At 27.9% G+C, this 12,954-nt stretch overlaps 1 protein-coding gene across 1 annotated transcript in view; it reads right to left on the bottom strand.

The window, feature by feature from the left end:
• The window catches only part of LOC119599805 (protein mesh), a 52,620-nt gene that overhangs the window by 24,323 nt on the left and 15,343 nt on the right, over positions 1-12,954 (bottom strand). Inside the window, 1 exon segment of the mRNA XM_037949689.1 lies at positions 58-235. Within this exon segment, the coding sequence (XP_037805617.1) occupies positions 58-235 (178 nt within the window).

Below are 12,954 nucleotides of genomic sequence, written 5' to 3' on the forward strand. Positions count from 1 at the left end.
ATATATATATATATATATAACTTCAGAATTCTTCATTCATTTATTCATGCCACTTACCGTAAATAAAGAATTATCAATACCACCAGCAAATGATACATTTTTCCATGTTGTGATAACAACATGTTTGGGTACAAAAGTTTCAGCACCAACCACACCATCACGTATATCCCACATGGTACGTTCACGTACCTCAACACCGAATCTGTCAGTGCGTGTCATCAGATCACGTTCCATACTATGAAAAAGAAAAACAAAATTCAACTATTACAACTATGTATGAAAAAATAAAAAAATATAAAATTTTTTTAAACAGAAAAAAATTACAATAAAAAAAGAAAACTAGAAAATGTTCACACGAGAATTCCAATTAACAGTGAAAAGCAAAACTTAGCCAAATAGAATAATCTCCATTTTTTAGGAGAAACCTTTATGGTCAAACAGTTTTTAGTCGAAAAGAAAACTTGTCGAATATTTTTCCATTGAATTGTAAACTTTCAAAAAAGTTTTCTTAAAAAAAGAAAACTAGTCGAAGAGTTTTTCATACAATAGAAAATTTGCATAACAACTCGCTTAACAGTTTTCTATAGAATAGATTATAACGAAATACTTAACGAACATCTATCTATAAAATGGAAAACTTGTCGAACATCTTTCTATAGAAAAGAAAACTTGTCGAACTTCTTTCTATAGAAAAGAAAACTTCTCGAATTTCTTTCTATATTAAAAATAATCGAAAACAATTCAATGAGTTTTGTATAAGGTTGCAAACTACAAAGAGAAAGGGAAACTTTCCGAACATCTTTTTACAGAATAAAAAACTTGTCGAATAGCCAACTTCTCGAACACCTTTTATAGAAAACTTATCGAGCAGTTTTCTACAGAATGGAAATTTTTTTTGAATATTTTTTGTATTTTTTTTTTTTTATATTAAATAGCCAACAAAAGAAAGATTGGAAAATTTGTCTAAAATTCTCTCTATGGAATAAAAAACTTGTCGACCAGTTTTAATAGAACAGACAACTTGTAGAATATATTGCTATAGAATATAAAAGTTGTTAACCAGTTGTCAGTAAACATCTTTCTATTGAATAAAAAACTCGTCGAACATCTTTATATGGAAAAGAAAACTTGTCGAAAATTTTTCTGAAGAATCGAAAACATTTTAATGAATTTTGTATAGAGTAGTAACAAACAGAAAGAACGGAAAACTTGACGATTTTTTTTTTTAGAATAGAAAACCTGTCGATCAGTTTCATATAGAATAGAGAACTTGTCGATCAGTTTTCTACAGAATAGAAAATTTGTCGAATATTTTAACGTAATTTTACCTTAAATAGTTAATAAAAGAAATATTGGAAAATTTGTCGAATATCTCTTTATAAAAAAACAAAATTTTCGACCAGTTTTTAACAGAAGAGAAAACTTGTAGAACATCTTTTTATAGATTTAAAAAACTTGTCGACCAGTTTTCAATAGAATGTTTTCAATAAAATAGAAAACTTGTCGATTAGTTTCATATAGAATAGAGAATTTTCGAGCAGTTTTCTTCAGAAAAGAAAATTTGTCGAATATTTTAACGTAATTTTATCTTAAATATGTAGTTAATAAAAGAAATATTCGAAAATTTGCCGAATATCCCTTTATAAAAAACTAAAATTTTCGAACAGTTTTCAATAGAATGAAAAACTCGTCGAACAGTTTTAACAGAAGAGAAAACTTGTCGAACATCTTTCTATAGAATAAAAAACTTGTCGAACAGTTTTCTTAGAATAGAAAACTTGTCGAATATAGTAAATTAAAGAAACAATGGAAAACTTATCAACCAGTTTTCAATAGAATACCGTTGAAACCACATGTCATGTCCAAGTCCATGTTTGTCGACCAGTTTTTAATATAATAGAAAACTGTGAAATATATTTCTATATATGTATTTATACATTTATAATTTTCTATAGAATCAAAAACATATTAAACATTTTTATATAGAATTGAAAACTTGTCCAAAATTTTTTTTCTAATTTTAGATGTCACAAACGGTTATTTACGAGTCATTTCCAATAAAATTAAAAGGACGACATTCTTAAAAATGTTTCTGGTGACCTTCACTTAATTCATAGAAATTAATTTCCTTTTTTAAAAAACTATTTTGTTACTCACTGTTTATGTATGCATTTCATAAAATATTCATATATTTACATACATTCAAACGCAACTATGATGAAATATTTACATTTTGACATGCAAATAAAATAAAGAAAAAATCCAAATACGAGGGCTATAAATAATGTTTCAGATATTGAAATAATCCTAAAGAGCATTGTATATTATAATAACTAAATTTATTCAGTTTCATTATTTAAGTTAAAATTTTGTATAACTATTACAAAAAATCTTAAATATCAACATTTTCATGCACAACCCTCGCACTGCACAAAACGTCAACCCACTTGCCAAAAAAGGATTTCACTAGTGTATTGTATTTCACAAGCAAAATTAAAAACAAAGTTTAAAAAAGTAAAATATATTCGCATATATTCGTTTATCTGCTTGTATATGAAACACAAAAAGAAAAAAAGTTTCTGACAGTATTGTTAAAAATGAAGATAAATGATTATGAGTTATTGAGACCGAAAAACATTACGAAAACTGTACGAATAAACACGTTTTCAGCAAAAATACATACACACATACATATGTATGTATTTGCATATTGAAAAACCACAAAATAAAGTTACATACCGAAACAACAAGAGAAATAACACAAACAGTGTCCAAAAACAAGAAAACTAAAAAAAATATATATTGTTAAAATTAATTGGACGTATGAGTAATAGGGTTTGTTATAATACACAAAAAATAAAACTCATACGCTCAGTAGTGCTAAAAATCTATCAGTATGTTAAATTTAGTTGTAAACCATAATTGTATGAAATAATTGTTTAAAAATTCAATTAATTTGAGAAGTTTTTTCTTTATGAAGTCTTTAATGTTATTAATTGTTCGCACACATGTATAAAATTATTAGAAGTTAAGCTGTCTTTAACTATTCTCTACTCTATTACTGGACTAGGCTTTATTTATGCTCTATTGACTTTCAATTATCATGTTTTCTTTACTCTTATTTAACAGCCATAATTCATGTCACCATAAATTAAAATTTCTTTCCTTATGACACTTTCGACTCTTAGTTAGCTTGTTGAAACTTATTAGTGACACTAAATCAATTGAGTTCTATGCGAATGCCATGTGGTTGGCATAGAATTTCAACATTTAGTATAAAAGTTAAAGTTGACATGAACAAGTAGTAGTAGGAAAATAAGTTCGTTTTAGCAAAATAAATCATCAACATCAAGCCAAAAAAAATTTATTGATTTAGTTTTTGTGTAATCATGCAAATAAAAATCTTTGTAGGAGCAGGTGTGGGCAAAGTAGCAACTTAATTATCTTTAAATTAGATAAGTTGGCGAAATAAATTCTAAGGAATTTTCTTTAAAAAAAATACATTGTAGTTCTGCTAGATAAAGAGTGTATTCTATTTTAAAGAAAGTTTTCTCATCGAAAAGTTTTCTATAAAATAGAATATCGTAGAAATTTTTATAAAATATAAAACTTGTCAACGAAGTATAGCTGAAAACCTTTCAATAAAAAATTTCTCGAAGAATTTTATTCAAAATTGTTAAAGTTTTCTACAAAATTGGATATTTTACAAGGAATCTTCTTTAAATTTAAATACTTATTAAAGAGTCTCAAAACTTCATCAAATTATTTCGAAAATTGCGACATGTTGTTTGATTACAAGTTCTACATGGACGGACAGACAGACAGACAAACAGACAGACGGACAGACATACTGATAGATGGTAGGATATCGCTAAATCAATTCAGAAAATGATTCTGAACCGAATTCAAATATTTAATGAAGAATCTCAAATTTCATCAAATTATTTCCAAAATTGCGGACAGACAGACGGACAGACAGACAGACAGACAGACAGACAGACAGACAGACAGACGGACGGACGGATGGACGGACATACAGAGATAGGTTGGATATAGCTAATTCAATACAGAAAATTAATATGAACCAATTGGTATACTTAAAGGTGAGCCTGGAACGACATTTTTTCTTTAAAACTTAATAGATTTAAAAACTTTGGTGTTATAAAAGAAGAAGACTTTTCAAAGAATTAGAAATTAGTCAAAAAAAAAGTTTTCTAAGAAAAAACCTCTCCAAACCCAATGTTTCTAATCTCCTTAATAGCTGATCGACCACGAATGCCCCTGATATTGGCCCCCCCCTGTTTTGAATTAGTTACGCATTTTACCAACAAACAAAAAAGTACCCAAGAGACGCATACAAAAGGTATTTAAGCTGATTATTTATAAAGATTAACAACTGATTTTGTTAGTTGCCACAAAAAGTTGAATAATATAACGAATACATTTAAATAACTACTTAAATAAATTGATACATTTTTCAAAGAACAATAGATGAAAACAATGTATCTTAAAGTTAATTAACAATAGCAAAAGTAATGGCATAACTTTTGAATATACATATGTACATAAGTATGTACATTTCTATATGTAAATTTAATTTAACACTGAATCATGTTTACTTAACATTTAAGCCAACCAAGGTCTTTAACTGCAACTGTATATAATTTCAAAATTATTCTAAATGTTAAGTAGTTTTTTTAACCCCAGTGCCTTTTACAAATAATGCAAAACATATTTTTCTTGTTTTATTACATACACACATACACACATGCAAATATTCACATAATTTTGAGTAACATATCACTGGTATGTACATATATAGTTGTTGCAATTTATAAACAAAATACGAACTAGTTTTTAAAAATTTGTAATTTGGGTTAAAACAAAAAAAAATACATGCATCAAAAAAAACTTTGTTAAACAACAAAATGGTTCAAGAATACTAAGCATTAGTTGCAGAAGCTTAACGGTTACTATTACAAACACACTGACACACATAATAATCCTTGCCACATATACTGTGTTATTACTTAACACATTCTCATATCCGTATTATTCTAAACTGTTTTAGTGATAACATTTATGCGGCTTTTTTTCTCTCTCTCTCTAAAACAAAAAATGTAACCACAATAAAAATGAGTTTGAATGAATAGAGCAAAAACAAACAGCGTATAAGAGAAATTCTGCCAAAAAGGCCAAACAATGTCGTTTATCACTTGTCGACGCTTAATCCACATTCACCCACAACAATAAGAACCGAAAAAAGACTGTATACAAGAAAAGAAGTGAAAAAAACTATTTATAATGAAAAAAATGAAGGGGAGAGCTTTTCAGAAGGATGCCAAGCTATACGAAAAACAATAACAACAACAATAGCAGCAGCAGCAGTAGCAATATCAACAACAGGAAAACAGAACTGTAGTAAGCCTGAAATTGTCAGTAAAAGTACTGACAATGAAATTGTAATTTTCTGACATAAAACAGACTTTTAAAGGAATGTAGACGATTAGTAAACGATATTAATTTGAAAGATTTTGTAAGGAAAATTTTTACTTCAGGAATATTAAAAATGGAAATTTAGAAAAAAACAAACTTATTGATGCAAAAACGATTTTCTATGTAATAAAAAAATTGTCGAATAATTTTCCATAGAAAACATGTCGAACAGTTTTATATAGAAAATAGAAAATTTTCGAATAATTTCCATAAAATCGAAAAAGTTTTTGAGTTTTTTTTTATAGAATAAAATTATTATCAAAAATGTTTCCTTAAAATAGGTTTCTATCGAATATATATTTCATGATGAGTATTCCTAAACTAATATTTGATTTTTAAAATTGAACTTATTCCTTTAAAAGATTTTCTTTCAAGAAAACATTTAAAATGGTTTGAAAATTACATACATTTTCCAAAGTTACTGTCCTTCATTTATAGCAGATAGAAACATGGAAAGTGTTAGTATTTCAAAAAAATTTTATTTGCAAAAATTTTCAGGCATCTGTTATTAAAATTTAAATTTAAAAAAAAAACTTCTTAAAAATCTATTAGCTAGAGTTTATCTATGATAACGGTAAACTCAGCCATAATTCCTTGCTCAACTGTATTTTACATGATTTTAAAAACCCGCTATAATTTCAAAATTATTTTCTTTTTCGAAAAAAAAAACAGCAATTCCATTCAGTACATATTCAGCACTCTTCCGACTGGATTTATTTATTTGTTATGATGATAATTTTTTTATTTTTTAATTTCAAACAATACTTTTATTATGCTATAAAAATCAATTTATCTATTATTCGTATTCAGCATAAAATACTATAGCAAATAATACGAAACATACCAACAGACCCATAATAAAAATAACGAATTAAATTTATTTTCTGCTATTATTTTTTTTTGTCATTCCTGTCTCACACTTTTGCATTCAACACATAAAAATATGATTGTGATTGAAAAAGAATTGTTTATGGCCATTATAAAGTAACAATAACAAAATAAAATATTCATTCAGCTACAAAATAAATTATAGGGACGTACATACATATGTATGCATAAACATACTCACCAGCCAAAAGCAGACATCCATATATGGAATAAAACTATTCATGCCAAACATAAAAATTACATTTATCCTTTCAAACTAGACGAGAATGTTGTTTAACAATTGTACAACTACAAATAAGTACTTATACAAACAAACATGTAGTAAAATATGTTACCTTTAGATGGCTCTCAAAAATATTTAATTTTGAAGCCAACATTTTTCCGTTCAGTTCTAGTTCAGTTCTAGTTCAGTTCTAGTTCAGTTCTAGTTCAGTAGTTCTAGTTCTAGTTCAGTTCTAGTTCAGTTCTAGTTCAGTTCTAGTTCAGTTCTAGTTCAGTTCTAGTTCAGTTCTAGTTCAGTTCTAGTTCAGTTCTAGTTCAGTTCTAGTTCAGTTCTAGTTCAGTTCTAGTTCAGTTCTAGTTCAGTTCTAGTTCAGTTCTAGTTCAGTTCTAGTTCAGTTCTAGTTCAGTTCTAGTTCAGTTCTAGTTCAGTTCTAGTTCAGTTCTAGTTCAGTTCTAGTTCAGTTCTAGTTCAGTTCTAGTTCAGTTCTAGTTCAGTTCTAGTTCAGTTCTAGTTCAGTTCTAGTTCAGTTCTAGTTCAGTTCTAGTTCAGTTCTAGTTCAGTTCTAGTTCAGTTCTAGTTCAGTTCTAGTTCAGTTCTAGTTCAGTTCTAGTTCAGTTCTAGTTCAGTTCTAGTTCAGTTCAGTTCTAGTTCTAGTTCAGTTCTAGTTCAGTTCTAGTTCAGTTCTAGTTTAGTTCTAGTTCAGTTCTAGTTCAGTTCTAGTTCAGTTCTAGTTCAGTTCTAGTTAAGTTCTAGTTCAGTTCTAGTTCAGTTCTAGTTCAGTTCTAGTTCAGTTCTAGTTCAGTTTTAGTACAGTTCTAGTTCAGTTCTAGTTTAAGATTTCAAAGTTACTTATCATTCGTTTGCGTGAAATATGAGAAAATTGGAAAAACATAACCACGTGATCCTTTGAACCAACTCACAAAATATTAACCCCAAAACAAAAAATTTTCAGAAACTGCCATATTTATTCCCCATACAAACAGGGCCACCCTATGTTACATATACATTCATTTAACCAAACATACACATGCAAACACGCTGGCTTTTGTGCAAACAAACACATTCATATAAACAACAAAGAAATATGCATAAATTATTAAAGAACACTTTTCTTCTGCCACTATACATAGTAGTTATATTCGTGCTTTTATGCAAATCAATTCAAAATGCTGACAAACGTATAGAAACACCAGAACACATACTTAAACATAAACTCTAATATTATTCAGTTGATTTTATAACAGTAGAAGGTTTGAAATATGGTTAACTTGAAAGAAGTATCCTCAAGGGATACTCTTTAAGTTATCTTAATATTACTAAGATTTCGACTATTTATTATTTTATATTCCTAAGTGATTTTATTTAATCTCACTTTTTTAAATTTATCAAGTTTTACACGGTTTTACTATACTAGTGGTAGTAGACTTCCAACTTACTCCATTACTGTATTTTAAATTATTGACATTTCTAAATTGAGTGTTTAAGTGCATGTGGTAGATATGCATGTGGAGTTTATGTATGAGTTTGAATGTTTCTGTTAGTGTGGGTATGTGTCCATATGTTTAAAGCGAGAGCTAATCGTAATTCAATATTATTATTGCATTTTATCATATGTTGTATCGTTGTATTTTATATTAAGGTTTTTTCTTTTACTTTATTTATGACATTTGTACAAGTGTCTCTTTCTATCACTTTACACACAACACATACTTTAAACCGGATATACAAATAGAAATGCAAACATTCAAATGCATGTATTAGTAAAATACATATGTATATGAGTGTGCACAAGTACAGTGTCAATATTCTATAAATTGTACATTTTAAATGCAAATGTTGATTAACACTTCAATGCATATTCGGTGTATGTTTGTAAATAAATTTAATACCAAATAAATGTATGTAGATGCAATGCAGAGAATTATATACATATGGGATTATGCATTTGTACTTTATATTTAATTTACTATTTTTACATATTTAACAAAATTGTCTATATATTTTACTAATAAATTGTTTAGATTAAAACAAAATACATAAATATAGACTGAAATATAGTGTGATGAGTTTATGTGTTGAAACACAGATTTTTTCAGTAATGAAATGTTTATATGTACAGATGAACAGATTATTATTATAAATTGTAGAATGTGTTTATGTTGTTGATATATTATTAGGGATAGAAAATTTGTGTTTAGATTCTTTATGAAAATAATTGTCAAATATATTGAAAATAATTGTCAAATTATCTATTAACAGAAAATTTTCAACAAATTCCTTATTTAAAGAAACCCTTTTCCTTAATTCTTTGGGTTCTTTTTTACATAATCTTTAATTTTCTTTTTATTAAAAATACTAGATAACATTTTTTATGGAAAATTTCCCATAAAATCCTCTTTTACAGAAAAATATAAAAATGCATTTCAGTTCTAGTTCAGTTCTAGTTCAGTTCTAGTTCAGTTCTAGTTCAGTTCTAGTTCAGTTCTAGTTCAGTTCTAGTTCAGTTCTAGTTCAGTTCTAGTTCAGTTCTAGTTCAGTTCTAGTTCAGTTCTAGTTCAGTTCTAGTTCAGTTCTAGTTCAGTTCTAGTTCAGTTCTAGTTCAGTTCTAGTTCTAGTTCAGTTCTAGTTCAGTTCTAGTTCAGTTCTAATTCAGTTCCAGTTCAGTTCTAGTTCAGTTCTAGTTCAGTTCTAGTTCAGTTCTAGTTCAGTTCTAGTTCAGTTCTAGTTCAGTTCTAGTTCAGTTCTAGTTCAGTTCTAGTTCAGTTCTAGTTCAGTTCTAGTTCAGTTCTAGTTCAGTTCTAGTTCAGTTCTAGTTCAGTTCTAGTTCAGTTCTAGTTCAGTTCTAGTTCAGTTCTAGTTCAGTTCTAGTTCAGTTCTAGTTCAGTTCTAGTTCAGTTCTAGTTCAGTTCTAGTTCAGTTCTTCTAGTTCAGTTCTAGTTCAGTTCTAGTTCAGTTCTAGTTCAGTTCTAGTTCAGTTCTAGTTCAGTTCTAGTTCAGTTCTAGTTCAGTTCTAGTTCAGTTCTAGTTCAGTTCTAGTTCAGTTCTAGTTCAGTTCTAGTTCAGTTCTAGTTCAGTTCTAGTTCAGTTCTAGTTCAGTTCTAGTTCAGTTCTAGTTCAGTTCTAGTTCAGTTCTAGTTCAGTTCTAGTTCAGTTCTAGTTCAGTTCTAGTTCAGTTCTAGTTCAGTTCTAGTTCAGTTCTAGTTCAGTTCTAGTTCAGTCAGTTCTAGTTCAGTTCTAGTTCAGTTCTAGTTCAGTTCTAGTTCAGTTCTAGTTCAGTTCTAGTTCAGTTCTAGTTCAGTTCTAGTTCAGTTCTAGTTCAGTTCTAGTTCAGTTCTAGTTCAGTTCTAGTTCAGTTCAGTTCTAGTTCAGTTCTAGTTCTAGTTCAGTTCTAGTTCAGTTCTAGTTCAGTTCTAGTTCAGTTCTAGTTCAGTTCTAGTTCAGTTCTAGTTCAGTTCTAGTTCAGTTCTAGTTCAGTTCTAGTTCAAGTTCTAGTTCAGTTCTAGTTCAGTTTCTAGTTCAGTTCTAGTTCAGTTCTAGTTCAGTTCTAGTTCAGTTCTAGTTCAGTTCTAGTTCAGTTCTAGTTCAGTTCTAGTTCAGTTCTAGTTCAGTTCTAGTTCAGTTCTAGTTCAGTTCTAGTTCAGTTCTAGTTCAGTTCTAGTTCAGTTCTAGTTCAGTTCTAGTTCAGTTCTAGTTCAGTTCTAGTTCAGTTCTAGTTCAGTTCTAGTTCAGTTCTAGTTCAGTTCTAGTTCAGTTCTAGTTCAGTTCTAGTAGTTCTAGTTCAGTTCTAGTTCAGTTCTAGTTCAGTTCTAGTTCAGTTCTAGTTCAGTTCTAGTTCAAGTTCTAGTTCAGTTCTAGTTCAGTTCTAGTTCAGTTCTAGTTCAGTTCTAGTTCAGTTCTAGTTCAGTTCTAGTTCAGTTCTAGTTCAGTTCTAGTTCAGTTCTAGTTCAGTTCTAGTTCAGTTCTAGTTCAGTTCTAGTTCAGTTCTAGTTCAGTTCTAGTTCAGTTCTAGTTCAGTTCTAGTTCAGTTCTAGTTCAGTTCTAGTTCAGTTCTAGTTCAGTTCTAGTTCAGTTCTAGTTCAGTTCTAGTTCAGTTCTAGTTCAGTTCTAGTTCAGTTCTAGTTCAGTTCTAGTTCAGTTCTAGTTCAGTTCTAGTTCAGTTCTAGTTCAGTTCTAGTTCAGTTCTAGTTCAGTTCTAGTTCAGTTCTAGTTCAGTTCTAGTTCAGTTCTAGTTCAGTTCTAGTTCAGTTCTAGTTCAGTTCTAGTTCAGTTCTAGTTCTAGTTCAGTTCTAGTTCAGTTCTAGTTCAGTTCTAGTTCCAGTTCTAGTTCAGTTTTCTAGTTCAGTTCTATTCAGTTCTAGTTTCAGTTCTAGTTTCAGTTCTAGTTCAGTTCTAGTTCATTCTAGTTCAGTTCTAGTTCAGTTCTAGTTCAGTTTCTAGTTCAGTTCTAGTTACGTTCTAGTTCCAGTTCTTCGCTTCAGTTCTAGTTTCAGTTCTAGTTCAGTTCTAGTTCAGTTCTAGTTCAGTTCTAGTTCAGTTCTAGTTCAGTTCTAGTTCAAGTTCTAGTTTCAGTTCTAGTTCAGTTCTAGTTCAGTTCTAGTTCAGTTCTAGTTCAGTTCTAGTTCAGTTCTAGTTCAGTTCTAGTTCAGTTTTTCTAGTTCAGTTCTAGTTTCAGTTCTAGTTCAGTTCTCGTTCAGTTCTAGTTCAGTTCTAAGTTCAGTTTCTAGCTAGTTCAGTTCTAGCTAGTTCAGTTCTAATTTAGTTCCAATTCAGTTCTAATTCAGTTCTAGTTCAGTTCTGGTTTTTAACAAAATTTTCTTGGTAGTCAATATTTTCGCAATGATAAACGAATACAATCACTGTTACATTTTTTCAGAGCTTTGATATTTCTCAAGTTCTCAAAATAAGATACCTCCATAATGTTCCAACAACTGCGTAAGTGTGTGTATGCGTTGTATGCATATATACATTGATCCTTTATGAATTTATTATTTCGAGTATTTATTTAAACATTTATTTTATCTATATAATTTATTTAATTTTCATTGAGTTTTGTTATTTTGTATTTATTTTAAATGTGCATTTAATTGAATATTTATTGTAAATTGTGTATTTATTTATGGAGTTTCAGTCATTATTATACATATGTTTTAAATGTTTGTCAATGCAATACCATTAGTTATTAAACAAACAAATAATAACTCATAAATCGATTTTCATTTTTTCTGAAAACTATTTCTGTTCAATCTATTAAACTACTGAGAAAAATATGTAAATATGAAATATAAAATATTTCTTGTAAAATTAATAAAATTGTCTATTCTTGTGGAATGCACTTATAATAACTTTAGTTAAAATTATTTATAATGAAACAATAATTATAATTAATTAATAAATTTTTATGAGAAATTTAAATTTCACATTTAATTATCTTTTCAATAATCAAAATTTATTAATAAATGCTTAATTTGATTATATTTTTTAGACTAAGCCTTTATTTATGTTATTATGGATATACATATAGTCCATATTACCCTCCATATCATATTTATCTTTTAATAGGATTTCTCTTTCAGTTTATTATTCACAGGTTTTGTTTGTTTTTAATTTTAAACCATATTATTTTATATGTATATTATAACTATTTTAAGCTCTATTGTTTCAGGTCATAATTAAAATATTCTTTTGTTTATTAATACGTATTTCCTTTTTTATTGTTAAGCATTATAAATAAACAAAGCAAAATATTCCCTCAAAAGGGTGTCATTGGATTTTAATGCAACACTGAGTAAAAATTTTGAGATTTTAGCTCTTATATAAATCACAAAGAGAAACTTATAAAAAATTTGAATTTGCCGAAAATTTTCAAAAAGGAAAGTTTTTTAACAGAGATTTAGTCGCAATTTTTTTATAGAAAGATGAATTTTTTAAATTTTTTTAGAGAAAATTTATTGAAAATATTTAATAAATTTTCTTCTAAAAAAATTATTAAAAATTTTAGAGAATGAAATTTATAGAGAATTTTCTATAAAAAGTAAAAAATTTTCGAAAATTGTGTATAAAGATAAAATTTATCGAAAATTTTCTATAAAAGAAAAATTTTCTATAAAAGGAAAATTTATTGAAATTTTTCTATAAAAGGAAAATTTATTGAAAATTTTCTACAAAAGGAAAATTTGTTGAAAATTTTCTATAAAAGGAAAATTTGTTGAAAATTTTCTATAAAAGGAAAATTTATTGAAAATTTTCTGTAAAAGGAAAATTTATTGAAAATTTTCTATAAAAGGTAAATTTATTGAGAATTTTCTATAAAAGGAAAATTTTTGAAAATTTTCTATAAAAGGAAAATT

Source organism: Lucilia sericata, unplaced genomic scaffold, assembly GCF_015586225.1.
Source record: "Lucilia sericata isolate MDLA Ls3-8-SP2 unplaced genomic scaffold, ASM1558622v1 Contig000089F_arrow, whole genome shotgun sequence".
NCBI lineage: Eukaryota > Metazoa > Arthropoda > Insecta > Diptera > Calliphoridae > Lucilia > Lucilia sericata.